The 17,442-nt window shown below is 56.3% G+C and overlaps 1 protein-coding gene across 4 annotated transcripts; it reads left to right on the top strand.

Moving 5' to 3' along the window:
• The first annotated feature begins 2,898 nt into the window (after nt 1–2,898).
• VASP (vasodilator stimulated phosphoprotein) lies at nt 2,899–17,309 on the top strand. 4 transcript variants are annotated; one of them, XM_079799593.1, is made up of 13 exons: nt 2,899–3,229; nt 10,390–10,561; nt 10,642–10,807; nt 13,189–13,306; nt 13,734–13,771; nt 13,888–14,129; nt 14,247–14,344; nt 14,894–14,945; nt 15,109–15,145; nt 15,364–15,409; nt 15,549–15,639; nt 16,477–16,534; nt 16,639–17,309. In XM_079799593.1, exons 1-13 carry the CDS (start codon nt 3,225–3,227, stop codon nt 16,674–16,676), a joined length of 1,161 nt encoding a protein of 386 aa, XP_079655719.1. In that variant the 5' UTR covers nt 2,899–3,224; the 3' UTR covers nt 16,677–17,309. The 4 variants fall into 4 exon arrangements, with proteins under 4 accessions (XP_079655719.1, XP_079655721.1, XP_079655718.1 ...); XM_079799595.1 differs by having other exon boundaries at nt 15,112–15,145; XM_079799592.1 differs by having other exon boundaries at nt 2,900–3,229; nt 14,244–14,344.
• Nucleotides 17,310–17,442: the final 133 nt, after the last annotated feature.

The following is a 17,442-nucleotide window of genomic DNA, read 5'->3' on the forward strand; positions in this document are numbered from 1 at the left end:
GAGACTGGAAGAGGTGTCTATTCACCATCTCTTATATTTTGTTACAGAAGGTGTAGAACGGGGCTGGGAGGGTCACTGGCACCCATTCAAGCTCTGCCTTGGACTTCAGGCCTGACAGCTGTCGTCCTTTGGGGTCCCTCTGTTGTCCTTTGGTGCCCTAAGGGAACTTAGAAACCTCCCCTTCCTCAGCTACAAAGAACAGCGGAAGGAAGACGAGCCGATGGAGGAACCCCAGAATGTTTATTTCCCCTTCTCCTACTTCCCTCTCACAAAAAAAGTCTTATGAGAGGGGAAATTCCACTCACCATCTAAATGGAAAAAACACACCCCAAAACCAAATGTTTAGAGGTCAATGGATCCTGAAAGATCACCCGGTTCAATAACCTTCTCTCCCCTTTCCATTTCTCATCTGTTATGGAGGAGCTAGGGGAGATTTTGTTATTATTAAATTAAAATTACATAATTCAAGATACATTTTTTCTTACAGAAAAGAACATACACACACCCCAAACATCATTTGCCCAGTCATTTGGCAAACATATTGGGCACCTGCTCACAGCCATCAACCAGGGGCCTCACTGAGATTCCTGTCTATTCTAGGGCCCACCTCCTGGTGTGTGTGGGGGGAAACAGCAAACAAGGGAGGGAACCGATAAATAAGGTCATCTCAGACACTGACAAGTGTCCCAAGGAAAATATAACAGGGGGATGTGATAAGAAAAGCTACTTTGGTTTTTAAAAATTGTTATTCATTGTTTTTGTTTTTTTTGAATGGTAATAAGTTTCCATGGTTCAAATTCAGGGGTACAAAAAGGCATAAAATGGGAAGTCTTGCCCTAGGTGGTTTGGCTCAGTGGATAGAGTGTCGGCCTGCGGACTGAAGGGTCCCAGGTTTGATTCCCGCAAAGTTCACATGTCCGGGTTTGGGGGGGGGGGGGCGTGCAGGAGGCAGCTGATCAATGATTCTCTCTCTCATCATGTTTCTTAACTCTCTCCCTCTCTGAAATAAATAAAAATATATTTAAAATAAATAAATAAATTGAGAAGTCTTTCTCCGTCCCCACCCCTCAGCCCCTGGGGATGGATGCTGTATACAGGGGGATCAGTCTGAGGAGGGGACAATGAGCAGAGATCTGACAGAGAAGCAGCCAGCCATATAACTACCCCAGGGAAGTGTCCCAAGGCAGACCAGTGCGAAAGCCTAGAGACAGGATCAAACTTGGTATTTTCTTTAAAAAAAAAAAAAAGTATTGATTTGAGAGAGAGAGAAACATCGATTTTTTTGTTCCACTTATTTATGCATTCATTGGTTGTTGCTTGGGCTCTGACAGGGGATCAAACCCGCAACCTTGGTGTATTGGGACAACACTCAGACCAACTGAGCCTGGCTAGGGCTCGAACTTGGCATTCTCAGGATGAGGCTTGAGATTTCTATGACCACCGAATACTCCACAATCCCATTCCCCATCCTGTTGGTAACCACGGCCATGAGTTGGAGTGGATTTTCCCAGACCTTTGATTCTGCATATATACCCATGTATATGGTACCTTAGGTGTTTCCTTGATAGTTTTCATATCCTATGTAGCATTTGGCAGTTTGTTTTTCCACTCAGGGATATGGTGGGGACTACTTTCATGCCATTTGCACCCCTCATTCCTTTTAGCTGCTGCCCAGCGCTTCAGATAAGGGATGTGCAGTGCTTACAGCCGGAGGAGACACGCAGAGAAACAATTCTAACCCGGGTGGGCCGGGGTTCAAGGGCGCCCAGGGCGAGATGGAGAGAAGAATGAATGTCAGCACAAGTCCGAGAAGCATGAGGCGAGGTCGGGGCAGCACCCAGGCAGAGGATATGGCGTGGACAAAGGCTGGGAAGGTTGATTTGCTCACCTGGTCATCTGGACCCTGAGTATTGTTTGTTTTACACTTCGCACCAAGCACCACTAGCTCTGGGGGTTCAGGCAAGGGGGCTTATCGCCCGGTTATATTCCCTGCCTCCAGGCCTCCGTCCCCCCATTTGTAAACGGCAAACTGATGGTTTCCCAGGCTTCTGCCCCGGACTGGGGCACCTTACCCAGGCCAGGTGGCGCTGTACGGGAGAGGTGGGACCTCGTGAGTGACGTCACGTGGGGCGGGGCCGGCGGGACCCGCTGCGGAAGCTTCGGCGGGTGTTGGGGCTCAGCCCGCTGCCGGCGCGTGGGGGGAAGGGGCTCGCGGGAGCGGGTACCAGGGAGGGTCGCCCCGCCTTCGTGCCCTCCAATTGCGGGATGATCTTGCCGTTCTCCGCGGGCGGCACTGAGTAACGGCGGGGCGTGCGTGGGGAGGAGGCCTGGGGCTTCATCCCCCTGGAACCCGGCGTCTCTCCCCCACCCAGGTCCCGCCGCACCCCACCCCCCGCGGCTGTGAGTCAGCGGCGGCCGCGCCCCCTCGGCCCACTTCCTCCTCACCTTCCCGGGCCGGGCGGGGGGCGGTGAGGGGTGGAGTCCTTCCCACCTTCCTCCCTCCGGTGCGGGGAAGAGGGTTCACCTTTAGTAACCCCCCAAATGGGCAGAGAAGAGACACGTTGGGGGGTCAGGAGGGAGGATTTAAGGGAGAAAACTTGAGGGTCCGCCTTGCCCCCTCCCCAGAGTGAGCAGAGTGCAAAGAAATGGAGAAGTGGAGGGGAAGGGTGAGAATTCATTGTGCCCCATTGAGATCCCCCTAAGAATTCCCATCGTGGGGAGAACTAGAGTCCCTTTCCCTCCACCAAGCTTCCCCCTAAGGTGAGAGTGACCCCGGCATGCAGCCCCACGCAGTAACGTTGGGGTGTGAGGTTCCGCGTTGCCCTTTTAAGCGCCCTCCACCCCACCCACCCCCGCCTTGGTTGGCTCGCGGCCCCTTTAAGGCGCAGGGAACTGTGGGTACGGGGAGTGGAATTTTGGATCGAGAAGCAGCGGAGAGAAGTACAGTAGTAAGAGTAACACTGTAGCCGCCGGCGGCCGAGGGGGAGCGCCGCGGAGGGGACGTCGCACCCCCTTTCTGTCGCGGGGACCCCGATCAAACCCCCAGAGGGTGGAGGTGCCCGAGGACCCGCCCCGGCCCCGTCCACGTTTTCCCCAGGAAGCCGGACTCTATGGGGCGGGACCCTGGGGGAGACTGAGCAGAACCCGGAGCCAACCCTGAACCCCTGAACCTCGAGCCAGGGGCGCCCCGTCCTGTGGGTGCGCCGCCCGCCTGCGGAGCAGCCATGAGGTGAGCCTCCAATGCCTCCAGACCCTGCCCCGCCGGCGCGGCCCCCCGCCCCGCCTTTGTCCCCTCCCCCCAACTCGCTCCGGGCTGGAATTTGGGGACCGGGCGCTGGGAGCCTCGGATTTGAGGCCGAGCCCCCTGGGATGAGCTCCAAATATGGACCACTTCCCCCCTGACTCCCAAGGTTCGCGGTGGTGCTGGTGAGGTTCTCCTGGGAGCCCTCAGATTTGGGGGCGTTCCGAGGGCTCCCGAATTTTTAAGACTTTTTCAGAGGCCCTCCCAAGTTGGCAGGTACTCCCCGCAGGGAGGCCAGGCTTTAGGCAGTTCTCAGAATCCCCGCAAATCTCAACTCGGGCTCCGAGAGGGTTTGTGGGGGGCGGTTTGGGGGTCCCTGGCACCTGGAACACAGACTGAAACGTACACCGTGGTTTGTGGGGTTCCCCTTTACGGGACGCTGGGAAGTCTTCCCGTGTGGGACTCGCTCCTTAACTTCGAGGGCACGGAAGCCCCTCCGAGTGAAGGGGCTCACCCTTTGGAGGAGATCGGAGCGGGCGGCCCCGGGCGCAGCCTCGAGGCTGGCGGGGACGCCCATCCCCCGGCGCCCGGCGCCCGCCGCCGTCCGCTTCGAACCCGCCGAGCCCTGGACCGGGGAGCGTGGCCCGAGCTGGGTGCCGAGGGCGGCGCCCCGGCCCCGGGCCAGAAGGGCGGCCCCGCTCCCCACCTGCGCGGCTCGGGGCCGGAGGGGGCGCGGCAGCTGGGGGAGGGGGCCTTTGTCTTCCTGACTCACCTGTCGAGACAGCTGGTGTGTGTGGGGGAGGGGGCGGGCCTGGACCGCGGGGGGCCGGCGCTCCCCCACCGCGGCGCCTCCCCTCCCCGCCTCCCCCTCCGGCCGTCGGACTGCGGGGTTGGAGGAGGGGGCGCGCTGGAAGCGTCAAGGTCACAGCACTCTCCCCTGGGACCCAGGCTCCCCAGATTGTTCCAGCATTCTCCCCCCGAACTTAATCCTGGGGTGTGTGTGTGTGTGAGGGGGGGAGGGGGACAAGGGACTCGGGGATTTTGTCTTACCCTGGCCTCCCCAAAACTCCTGGGCTCACCTGAGGGCGGGGCCAGTGTGAGCTGGGGCGACCGGACCGGATCCCCCCATTCTCGCTTCCCCTGGATCCCCCATAATCTTTCCCTAGTGGCCTGAGTCAGACAATACTATCTCCCTTCCTCCACTCTCTCAGGGACTTCCTGCCCCGAAGACCCCGGCTTAAGGGGGAGGCCTCTGGGGACAGCTGGGTGTTAATCCCGTGGTGCCCACATCCTCCGCTCCCCCCACTCTCCACACCCGGCCCTCTGACATCGGGGTGGCATTCCTTCTCGGGACCATTGGAGAGCCCACCGCCCGCATTTGTTCCTTCTGATGGGAGAGGGATGGTTGGAAAATTTGCAACAAGGGGGCACCCACCGATACCGCCCAGACTTCCTGCCTCCCCTTCCTCCCATGATAGCAACACCCCTCCAAGGTCTGCCCTGGACCCCGGGCAGTTCCGGGGAGCTGGGCTCTCTTCCTTCACCCTCTTCCCCGGGGAGTCCTCTCTCCCACTGGCCCCCGTCCCGCCCCTTGCCCCCCGCCCCCCCGCGTTTCCGGTCCCAGGCACCGTGGAAGGCGGATGGCGGATGTCCGAGTTAGTGCTGCCTCACTCACTGAGACCGTAAAAGGGCAGGAGCAGTGTCTGGGCCGGCCTCCCACCCCCACCCCCACCCCCAGCCCAGTCCCGAGGCCCCGGCCCTACCACAGGCCCCTCCTGCTGGTGCAGGCCCAGCCTCCCACCTTCTGGGGAGTGGGCCAAAGTTGAGGGGGGGTGTCTCACCAGGGGATTACTTCCACTTCCTGAGGGGGTCTCCCTGTCACTGGCCACACCCGACTTTCTGGGCTGTGCCTCTTCTCCAAAGACAGCTAGGATTCCAATCCACCCAGGCCCCCTGTGTCCAGCTGGGGAAACTGAGGCTCAGAGAGCCCGGCCGGAGCAAGATGCGGCAGAAATTCCTAGGCAGTCTTGAGGGAGAGAGCAGACTAGGATCCTTTGCTTTCTGGCTGGTTTGGGTGGTGACAGTCTTGGGGGGCAGTTGGAAGAGAGGATGTTAAGATGGAAAATTACAAGATAAAAGCTCCTTTTTTCCCCAGTTTGACAAATATTTGTTGAGTGTCTAATGTGTCTTAGACTCTGAACTGGGATTCTGGGAAAGCGGGGAAGCCGGGCGGAAGTCTGAGACTCTCGGGTCAGAGGGCCTCTCAAGAAGAATGTGGGTTCGTTTCTTTCTCTTCCAATAGTGGTCATTACTCTTATCTTTATTTTAAAAAATTGTGAGACCATTTGATCAGTCATCTACTTTGTGCAGACACTGTACTAGGTAACTAACTCAGTGTAATCCTCAACAGCAATGCTAAGAGAGGGATATGTCGTGACTGCCCCACCTCCCAGTTAACAGATGGGGAAACTGAGGCATGGACAAATGAAGCAGATTGCCCAACAGGAAGTAGGCAAGTCTGAATTTGAACTCAGGACTGACTCCAGAGTATTATGCTAGTAAAGAAAAAGGAAAAGAAAACCTTTAATTTAATTTTATATTTTTATTGATTTCAGAGAGGAAGGGAGAGGGAGAGACAGAAACATCAATGATGAGAGAGAATCATTGATCGGCTGCTTCCTGCACACCCCCCACTTGGGATTGAGCCCGCAATCCGTGCATGTGCCCTGAGCGGGAATCAAACCATGACCTCCTGGTTCATAGGTCAATGCTCAGCCAGTGAGTCACACCGGCTGGGCTTAATGGTCTTTTAAAAATATATAGGTAACACTCTTTCGCTGTATGAACAGTTAATGGAGATACGAAAAAAGAAACCCACGTTACTTTCTTGTTCGCTTATAGGAAACAGACTGGTCAGGGAAGAGGGACTGGAGTGAGCCCACACAAGCGCCACAGACCCTAGATCTGGTTCCTTATTACAGGGTTGTTTCAAAAGAGTAGTCGTTTGGGAAGGTGTGTGTGGGTGCCGGCAGTGTGGATCACAAGTTGTGTGGTGTAAGGAAGCTATAGGGTAAGTCTCAGGGTAAAGAAAAGGGCAAGCCTCTAACCTGGGAGGTTTGAGTGAACCAGAGTGACTATGCTTGATTGCCTCCAGTGATGAGAAGCTCTCTCCCCTGTTTTGACCCTCAGCTTCCTTATATGGAGGCTGTGCCTGAGCTTTAGGGTTTTTCTTATCTCTTTGAAGTGTTACAGCAAACCACTGACGGATGGTTCCCAGGGCTGGAAACAGGCTCAGAGAGGTGAAGTCACACAGCACCCTCTCCCATCCACCACCGCTTGCTAGAGTTTTCCAGAATGTGGGGACCTGTGGCGGAGGGAGGGTCCTGCGTTGGCTGGGAATTAAGGCTCTCTGATGTGGGACCCTAAGAGACGAACCTCCGCCCCAGCTTCCTGGCTGTGGGATTTTCTGTTGCAGGTTTTGCCTGGTTTATAGTTTTAATGTTTGAACTTAAGTAATGAATGAGTTTTTTCTAGGTAATACCAGCCTGTGGTGAAAAAAAAGAGAGAAAGAAAGAATCAAGCCCTCGCCGGTTTGGCTCAGTGGGTAGAGTGTCAGCCTGCGGTCTAAAGGGTCCTGGGTTCAATTCTGGTCAAGGGCACATGCGCCCAGGTTGCAGCTTGATCCCCAGTGGGGGGCGTGCAGGAGGCAGCCCATCGATGATTCTCTCTCATCACTGATGTTTCTCTCTCCCTCTCCCTCTCCCTCCCTGTCTGAAATCAATAATAATAATAATAATAATAATAATAATAATAATAATAATAAAGAATCAAGCAGTTTTAAAAAGTAAAGAGTGCGATGTGTCCATTTCCTCCTTCCTCTGGTCCCCAGTGCCCGTCCTCGGAGGCAGGCCCTGTCAGTCTCCTGAGAAGCAGCCGCCGCAGAAATCACCCCTGGGCGCGGATGTGTGTATCTCCTCCCCACCTTTTTTAAAAACCTCTGATACACACCACTTCAGCCCTCGGCTTTTTTATTTTAGCTTAGCTGTTTCCTCACCTTAAAATGAGGTTAAGAACTTGGGTGGAGCCGTAACCGGTTTGGCTCAGTGGATAGAGCGTCGGCCTTTGGACTGAAGGGTCCCAGGTTCGATTCTGGTCAAGGGCATGCACCTTGGTTGCAGGCACCTCCCCAGTGGGGGGGTGTGCAGGAGGCAGCTGATCGATGTTTCTCTCTCATCAATGTTTCTAACTCTCTATCCCTCTCCCTTCCTCTCTGTAAAAAATCAATAAAATATATCTTAAAAAAATAAATAAAGAAAGAACTTGGGTGGACTTGGTTTCAAATGCCAGCCCCTCTGCTTTCTTGCTGTGTGACCTGGGACCAGTGTCTTCACCTCTCTGTGCCCCTGGTTCCTCCTCTGTAGTAAGAGTAAGGACCAGAGTCCTTCTCATGAGGTCCTTGCAAGGTTCTTGTGGAAACTGGAGCTCAGCAGCACCTCGAACAGTGTCTGTAACCCAGCTGCCATGGCTATAGGTTTTCCTTTTCATCGATGGCTGATGTAACAGCTGTGGAACACCTAGGTGCCGGACACCATTCTAGGTTCTGGAGACGCACATCCCTGCCCTCATGGTCCTGACCTTTTGTAGGACAGATGGGGACTGTCAGGGAGGGATGGATGCTCTGCCGGGGGACATGGGCTGAGAGGGAGAGACCTTTCTGGCCCTCAGGGGAAGAGGCTGGGGGAGGTGAGGATCCAGGTTGAGGAGGAAGTGCTTAGCCTGAGGCAGCAATGTGCCTGTGGAAGGAACAGCTTGGAGGCCAGAGGGGCTGAACCTGCGAGCTGGGGGGAGGGAAGGGGTGAGATCGGAGATCGAGGAAGCCACAGAGAGATCTTGGCTTTTTTTTCTGCCTGAGCCTGAGGTGGGGGGCGGGGGGGGGGAGGGTACATCCAAGAGAAGAGGAGGGATTCCAATCTGACGGGTGTTTTAACAGGACCCTTCTGCTGTAATGGGGACACTGCGGCCTGGAGAGGGGTAGGACCAGCCTGGGGTCACTCGGCAGGCGCCCTCGGGCCAGGCCGGAGCCTGGGCAGGGCAGGGCAGCTTGGGAGAGCAAAGTGCAGCCAGGGTGGGGTAGCAAACACAGCTGGGCTCCTGGCCAGAGTCTGCCCTGTGGGTGGGTTGGCAGGTGTGGGCCAGGCCTCCACCCCGCCCTGCCAGGGGGCAGTGGGAGCCAGAAACGGCCCCTGAACCTGCACCTGGTGTGTGGGTTCGGGCCCCCAGGGTCCCTGGTGGTTGAGACTGTGGACTGGGCTGCCAGGTGGCCTGGGTTCAAATCCTCATTCTGCTGCTGCCGAGCTCTGAATGGGAGCAAGCCCCCCGGCCTCACTGGGCCTCCACTCGCTCCCCACTTGCGTACTGAGGATGAAACGGTGCCCATCTTAAGGAGGATGAAGTGAGGGACGGAGGAGAGGGCTCAGGGTGTCTAATCAGCAGATACCCAAGAAGGAGACACCACAGTTTATGTAAACTTGGGGGTGTCCGGCGCTCAGCCCCAGGCCTAGGAGCCCAGAGCTGGGTCTGCTGAGGGGTTTTCCCTGACTGGCCTTGAACAGCCTGGTTGAGACAGCCATTGTGGGGTAGAACTTCTCTCCCCGAAACCTCTGACCACCAACTTCCTCTTTTCAGGAAAAAGTTTGGTGGGGGTGGGGCGGGGTAGGGACCGGCACTTCCCCCAGGTCTGTGTGTGACCTTGAGCAAGTCACTTCCTGTCTGGGAGCCTGAGTTTCCTCGTTGGGGGAGGGGAGGTTGAACCTGAGAAGGACTGGGGGGGAGGGGGGAGGCGGGTGCTCCTGAGATGTTCCGGGTGCCTGTGATGTGAGAGATGCTGACAGTTACTAAGTGCTCAGTCCTTGCCCAGTACGTGGCTTTACGTGCCCAGACTCCTTACTCCTCCCACTGTCCTGGGGGCGGGGGCGGGGGGGGAGGGGGAGGGGGAGTGGGGGGGCTGCCATTTCCCCAGTTTGCAGTTCTCAAGTGGGAGGGTCACTTGCTAAGTCACATGGAGTAGGTGGCTCCGCGGGGGTTTGAACCCAGGTCTCTGGATATCAGGGCCTGAACTCTGAACTAGTTTCTTGATACCCGCCCCCCCTTCTCCCCCCCCCCCCCCCCCCCCCCCGCAAGGCTGAGTCAGATGCCACTTGCTCCGGAGCTCCTCTGCGGCTCCCAGGCCAGGGAGGGTGCTCCCGGTCCCCCTGGGCTTGGCCCTGCCCTGTCACCGTCTGGGGACTGGACTGTCTCCTGCCCTCGAGGGTGGGGCCGCGGCGGTCTGGGTCAGGGAGTGTCGCTGGTGGCCCGGCGCGGTGGGGGTGACGGGGCAGATGGATGGGGTGGCAGCAGGAAAAAGAAGAGGTTAGGGTGCAGCATGGGTCCCCTACGTGCTGCAGGCCTACCCTTCCCTTCCGTGGGCTCAGCTTCCTCCTCTGACGGAAGCAGGGAGTGTATGTGTGGGGGGTGGGGGGGAGAGGGGAGAACCCTGGAAGAGATAGGGAAACTGAGGCTCCAGGAGTGCCAGGCTGATTCCCAATGCGCTGCCCAGAGGGCCTGCCCCGTCCCCACTGCCCTCCTCCTCCCGGGTCCCCTCCTCCTCCTCCAGCTCTCACTCCGGACTTACCTGAGTCTCTCTCTCTGACTGCCCATCTCTCTCTCCATCTCTCTCGTTCTCCACCCCCTGCCTTTCCATGTGTTCCCCTCACCGTTCCCTTGTCTGTCTCCCCATTGTCAGTCTGACTCTCCCTCTCAGCTCTCTCTCCATGTCAGCCTGTTTGTCCCTTCCACTCTGTCTGTCTGTCTGTCTGACTTCCTCTCCCTCTCTCTTTCTCCCCGTCTGTCTCACATCCCCAGTTTGTTCTTTGTCTCCCCCAGTCTGTCTGTCTGGCCCTGTCCCGCCTGTCTGTCTTCCTTCCCAATCACTGTCCACCTGGGCCTCTGCAAGGGGCCGTCTCCCCTGCCTCTCCGCGTGTGTCTCTCTTCCTCTCACATTGTCCCTGAGTCTCGAGGGCGACCCAGATGGAGAAGGTGACCAGGACCTGGAGGGGGTGCCGTCGTTCCGGCTAACCGGCCTCACTCCCTCTCCCCCCGTTTCCTGGCAGCGAGACGGTGATCTGCTCCAGCCGGGCCACTGTGATGCTCTACGATGACGGCAACAAGCGGTGGATGCCTGCGGGCACGGGCCCCCAGACCTTCAGCCGAGTCCAGATCTACCACAACCCCACCGCCAACTCCTTCCGGGTGGTCGGCCGGAAGATGCAGCCAGACCAGCAGGTGAAGCCCCTCGGCCTCCCCTTCCCAGGGCTGCGCCCTCCGCCCCTGCACCCCCTCACCCACCTTTCCCCTCCTGCCAGGTGGTCATCAACTGCGCCATCATCCGGGGTCTCAAGTATAACCAGGCCACCCCCAACTTCCACCAGTGGCGGGACGCCCGCCAGGTCTGGGGCCTCAACTTCGGCAGCAAGGAGGACGCCGCTCAGTTCGCCGCAAGCATGGCCAGTGCCCTGGAGGCCTTGGAAGGTCAGCAACAGTGGGCAGAGGGGGCCCCTGAGCCCTGCCGTGGGGCCTGGGGCCACCACTTCACTCCTCGGGGCCTCAGTTTACTCATCTGAAAATGGGGCTGATTCACTGCTCCTGTGGACAGTTTTTCTGAGGATTTGGTGTGGGCATGAATTTGGTGTGCCCCTTGTACCCCTGGATTCCTAAGGCTGCGGTGTGTCCACGAATTTTCACACGCACACTCCTGGCGACCGCCTCCCAGATCAAGGTGTAGCTCTTTCCAGCTCTTGGAGAGCTCCCTCTGCCCTTTGCCGGGTATCGTACTGGCTCGTGTCATCATCAATTCGTTTTCAGACATCGATATTAAATCTCCAGGTGGTAGTTCTTTTTACAAAATATATATATATTTAAATATGTTTTTACTAGAGGCCCAATGCACGAAGTCCGTGAAAGGGGCTCGGCCCTCGTCTGGAATGTTGTTCGGCTGTCTGGTCTCATTAGCATATTATGCTTTTATTATTATAGATTGATTTCAGAGAGGAAGGGAGAGGGAGAGAGAGATGGAAACATCAATGATGAGAGAGAATCATTGATGGGCTGCCTCCTGCACGCCCCCTACTGGAGATCCAGCATATAACCTAGGCATATGCCTTGACGGGGAATTGAACCGTGAACTCCTGGTTCATATGTGGATGCTCAACCACTGAGCCACGCTGGCTGGGTCGTAGTTCTTTTTTTAAAATTCATTTTTGAGAGAGAGGCTGGGGGTGGGGGAGAGAAAAAGAGAGATGCTGATTTGTTGTTCAGTCATTTATGCATTCATTGGTTGATTCCTGTATGTGCCCTGACTGAGGATTGGACCTTGGTTTATCAGGATGATGCTCTGAGCTACCGGCCAGGACCAAGGTGGTGGCTCTTAACCTGACCGTGCCCACGAACCGCTGGACATCTGGGTAACAGGCAGAGTCCAGTTCCGTTGGGCTGAGGTGGGGCTGGCCTCTGCGTGTCTAGCAAGTGCCCGGTGACGGCGGCCCGTGGACAGCGAGGCGAGGCGTTAGGTGCCGCTGTGCACCGGGCCCAGGCTCGCTGCCGGAGAGCTTCAGATCCCCAAGGGGCAGGGGTGTCTGCTTCCCGGAGCGGCTCCGGTGACAGCGGGAAGGGCTTGCTTGTCTGGGGCACAGAGAGAAACATGGGGGCGGTTTGTGGCCATGGGCGCCAGCGGCCTGGGGTGGGTAAGACGCAGACTTTCAGCCTCTTCAGGGTCCTTGGGTTAAGAGTAGATGTGGGAGCCCTGGCCCGTGTTTCAGTGGTTAGAGCGTCAGCCTGCACACCCGAGGGGCGCAGGTTCCATTCTGGTCAGGGGCACGTGCCTGGGTTGCAGAGGTTCAATCCCGGCCCCCAGACTGGGAGCTGTGCAGGAGGCAGCCGATCGATCTCTCTCTCCCTCTCCTCCCCCCTCCCTGCTTCCTTCCACTCTCTCTGAAAATCAATGGAAAAATATCCTCACTTGTGAATAAGGATAAGAAAACAAACAAACAAAAAAAGCCTTAGTTGGTTTGGCTCAGTGCAGTGATCAGCAAACTGCGGCTCACGAGCCACATGCGGCTCTTTGGCCCCTTGAGTGTGGCTCTTCCACAAAATACCACATGTGGGCGCACACGTACACTGCGATTGAAACTTCGTGGCCCATGCGCAGAAGTCAGTTTTTGTCTCTCAAAAGAAATTTCAATCGTTGTACTGTTGATATTTGGCTCTGTTGACTAATGAGTTTGCCAACCACTGGCTCAGTGGATAAGCATTGGCCTTCGGATTGAAGGGTCCCGGGTTCGATTCCAATCAAGGGCACATACTTTGGTTGCAGGTTCCTCCCTGGCCTGGGGGGTCTGGGCCCTGGTTTGGTTGCGTGCAGGAGGCAACCAATCGATGTGTTTCTCTCACATCGATGTTTCTCTCTGTCTCCCTGTCTCCCACTCTCTCTAAAAATCAATGTGAAAATATCCTCGGGTGAAGATTAAAAAAAACAAGAGTAAAAAAAAACCCCAAAACACAGAAGTAGATGTTGAAATCATCCCGAATTTGTCTTGTTTCTGCAAATTCCAGTCTGCAAGTGACTGCCCCCTTTGGGCCTTCATTGTGCCCCCCGCCCCAGTCACTTGGGCATCACCACAGCACCCACCACATATCAGCTCAGTCAGGGAAGCTGGTGCTGACCCTCAGCCCAGGAGTTTGCCCCGGTGCCCACACCCAGCCGGAGTGTCAGGGTGGCTGACAAGAAGGAAGTGAGCACCTCCGGGCGGGATTCCGGACTGGGCCTGGCAGAGCGCAGAGCGGAGGGAAAGTGCCACGAGGTGGGGCGGGGCTCCAGGGGTGACTCATCACCTCCTTCTACTCTCGCTTTCCAGGAGGTGGGCCTCCAGCACCACCACCACCAGCAGCACCACCTGCGCAGCCGCAGGCAGCACCGCCCGCCTGGTCCGTCCAGAATGGCCCCGCCCCCGAGGAGGCGGAGCTTCAGAAAAGGTGGGGCCAGGCCCGGGGTGGGAATCCTACCGCTGCCGGAGTGGATAGTCCGCGCCCCTGACTCCGAGCATTCACAGCTGTCCAACTTCAGCTCCCAGGGGCCTAGAAATTAGCTTCCAGGAACTCCTGCCTCCTGAGGTTGGAGAAACGCCTCACCCTTCCAGTCCTGCCCCCCTGATTCTCCGGAGAGTCTAAAACTTGGTTCTTTAAAGAATCTTGAGCATTTTGTAATTCAGTTGTTGACAGTCCGGTGACTGGAATGCTGGCATCTTGGTCTCACCCTGTCCCTGCTGCCCCCGCTTTCCCGGGCCCCTGGGGAAGGAAGCGGGTGGGGGTTAGGAGCCCGTCTCCCTGGGGAGCTCAGCGGCCAGGGGTGGTGGCCATTCTCAGGGTCCCGAGTGACGGCAGCTCCGTCCTCCCTCCTCAGGCAGCCAGAGCACGTGGAGCGCCGGGTCTCCAATGCAGGTGATTGTTCACGGGGTCCCTGGAGGGAGTGGGGGGCTCCCCAGAGGAGGGGGTGGGCCAGCTGGGTAACAAAGAATGAGGCTTCTCTCTCAGCACCCCTCCTTTTTTTGTTTCAGGAGCCCCACCTGCTCCCCCAGCTGGGGGACCGCCTCCACCCCCAGGACCTCCCCCGCCGCCGGGTCCCCCCCCACCCTCTGGTCTGCCCCCCTCAGGGGTCTCAGCTGTAGGGCCTGGAGCAGGGGGAGGCCCACCCCCTCCACCCCCTCTCCCCACAGCAGCTGGCCCCAGTGGTGGAGGGACTGGGGCCCCCGGCCTGGCTGCAGCCATTGCCGGAGCCAAACTCAGGAAAGTCAGCAAGGTGAGGGGTGTGGGGAGACGGGGGCCCTGAGGGGATAATGGGGAATGAGGCCAGAGTTGCCTGGGGCCATCAGGAGGCCTGCCTATAAAGCCCCCCTCTTTGTAATTTCTCCAGCAGGAGGAGGCCTCAGGGGGGCCCTCAGCCCCCAAAGCCGAGAGCACTAGAAGCACAGGGGGCGGGCTCATGGAAGAGATGAACGCCATGCTGGCCCGGAGGTGAGCCTGCGCCCGGAGCCCTCCGTGCCCCTGGAAGGCTCGGGAGCAAACCCCTCAGACCAGCAGTCACCGCCTGGGCCAGTAGGGCCAGGTGTGGGGGTGCTCAGATTCCCGTTGTGGGTTTTTTTGTTTGTTTGTTTCTTTGGATGAAAGTTCCCTCTTTGATAGTCAGGTTTGGGATATGATGCTGCAATTGCATTCTCCTGAGATGGCTGAGTTTGCAACCACCTGGTAGGCTCTAGAATGTTCTAAATTCTAGGACCTTAGACATTCCTGCCTCGGAACCTGAAAAGTTGGGTTCCTAGAATTCCAGAGCCCTCCGCCCTTAGAACTTTGTGATTCCCGAATGTGAAAAGCGCAACCCCCCCCCGCCCCCGTCCTACCTCGAGAACAGCACTCTCTGTAACTTCTAAAATTAAAGCTTTCTTAGCATTCACAAATTCCATAACTCTGTACCCTAGAATCCACCTTTCTGAGCTCTGGGCAGGGGAATTGTTGAGTGGCTGAGGGAGGGCTGGAGCCATCTGTTTTTGCCTTTCCCTCCTGCAGAAGGAAAGCCACACTAGTTGGGGAGAAACCCCCCAAGGATGAATCTGCCAATGTGAGTTAGGGGCTCTTCCTGCCATCTACACCTTAGGCTGTACCGTTGGGGTAGGGATAGTGGGGAGGCGGTGTGAGAAGGATGGGCTGGACAGAACCTGGAAGAGGAAAATGAACTGAGGTGTGGCAGGGACGGGGCTCATGACAGTTTTATTTCCCACCAGCAGGAGGAGCCAGAAGCCAGAGTCCCAGCCCAAAGTGGTGAGTGATAGCCCAGTCTAGCCACAGGAACTACAAATCCCAGGATGCTTTGTCCTCACACATAAAGCACATTCTTGAGAGAGTCTGTGCAAACAATACTGGGGATTGTAGTCTCCTGAGATGGTTCTTGGAACAGGGGCTGATGAGGCTGTGGGAAAAAGATCCAGGTGGGGCATTCCTTGTCCCTTATCTTTCTGATTTGTTGGCCTGTCCCCCAGAACCTGTGCGGAGACCCTGGGAGAAGAACAGCACAACCTTGCCAAGGTGGGTCATCAATAATGGGGCCCACCTACCCCAAGTGGATGGATTTGCTGAATCCGTAGGGAGGAACACCATGCTCGTGGAATGGGAGGCAGGCCCGCTCTAACCTCATTTCCGTCCCAAACCACACCATCTCTCCCAGGATGAAGTCGTCGTCTTCAGTGACCACTTCCGAGGCCCACCCCTCTACACCCAGCTCCGGCGATGAGTCAGACCTGGAGAGGGTGAAGCAGGTAGCTTGGCGAGGGGACTCGGGGGGAGGTTTGGGGGGCTATAAAAGGGGCCACAGGAAGAAGAGAGATCTGGGTCTAAATTCTGCCACTGACTTGCCATGTGATTCTAGACAGGGCCTGGGAAACACTCAGTTTCTGGTCTGAGAAATGGAGAGATGTGATCAGGTCAGGGATGGCATGTCTGTGTCATCCACAACTCCCTTTTCCGGTGCGCTTGACAGGCCTTACTAATCTATCCCTGCACACTTTCCTGATGAGTACCCAGAGTCCTTTTCAGCACACTGGCCCCAGACATCCATTACCAACTGGAGTTGGCAGGAGAATAGAATGTATTTGCCATCCCTGGTACTGGATGTTCTCCAGTACTTTTCTTCTGGCTCGGAGGATCCAGAAATCTCCAGAATTCTCCAGTTCCTCTGCGGCTTTGTCAGTGAGGTCATAGTGTGTGTGTGGCCCTTCAGTCATTAAGAAAGGAGAAATTAGCCCTAGCTGGTTTGGCTCAGTGGATAAAGCATTGGCTTGAGAACTGAAGGGTTGGTTCCGGGTTTGATTCCGGTCAAGGGCATATGCCCTGGTTGCAGGCTCAGTCCCCAGTAGGGGGTGTGCAGGAGGCAGCCAATCAAGATCAATGATTCTCATCATTGATGTTTCTCTCTCTTCCTCTCCCTCCCTCTCTGAAGTCAATAAGAATAAAATGAAGGAAGGAAGGAAGGAAGGAAGGAAGGAAGGAAGGAAGGAAGGAAGGAAGGAAGGAAGGAAGGAAAGGAGGGAGGGAGGGAGACTTGTGTCTGCAAGACCAGGGATTCTTCCTGATTGGTTGCACCCCATTGTTTTCAGGAATTTCTGGAAGAGGTGAGGAAGGAATTGCAGAAAGTGAAAGAAGAAATAATTGAAGGTGAGGTGGTTTTGGAGGAATCCTGTCCCTTGGGAAGAGCCCTGTTTTGGAAGGGAAGGGAGAAGAGGCTCTGCCCCTGACCTCTGCCCTTTGTTTCCTTCCAGCCTTTGTCCAGGAGCTGAGGAAGAGGGGTTCCCCCTGACCACAGGGCCCCAGAAGATCCCGTTTCTCCTTTCTGCACATCTTGCCTGTCACCCTGCTTTCCCTGCCTCAACTTGACTTGGAATTGGCTGAAGACTACACAGGAATGCGTCTTCCCCACTCCTCATCCCACTTGGAAAATTCCAAGGGGGTGTGGCTTCTGCCATGCCCACTCCTATACTGGCTGCTGATTGGCTGGGGAAGCCCCCACCCTTTGCTCCCTTTGGTCCTTCCCCTCTGCCATCCCCTTGGGGCAGGTTCCTCTGCTGGGGATGTACCAATTAACCCCACAATAGGGGGAAGGAAGGAGGGAATTTCACATTCCCTTGTTCTAGATTTCACTTTAACGCTTAATGCCTTCAAATTTTTGTTTTTTTAAGGAAAAAAATTATATATATATATATATATATATTTAGGTTTTGGGGGGAAGGGAAATTTTTTTCTCTTTGGTTTTGATAAAATGGGGAGTTTTTAAATGCTTTAGCCCCAGGCTTGTCCGATTGGGGCAGCTATTCAAGGGGGGGATGTCCCACCAGGCTGGGGGCATCTCCCTTCACCCCAGGGACACCCCTTCCCTCTGGCTCCTTCCCCTTTTCTATGAGAAATTAAGATGCTGTAACTTTTTGGAACCTCAGTTTTTTGGTTTTTTATTTGGGTAGGTTTTGGGGTCCAGGCCATTTTTATCACCTTAGGGAAAATGAGGGAGAAAGGAAAAGGGGAGGAAAGCTCTCCTCCCCTCTCCCACCTTCACCTTTAGGTTCTTGAAA

The sequence above is a fragment of the Cnephaeus nilssonii genome (genome assembly GCF_951640355.1).
Source record: "Cnephaeus nilssonii genome assembly, chromosome: 20".
NCBI lineage: Eukaryota > Metazoa > Chordata > Mammalia > Chiroptera > Vespertilionidae > Cnephaeus > Cnephaeus nilssonii.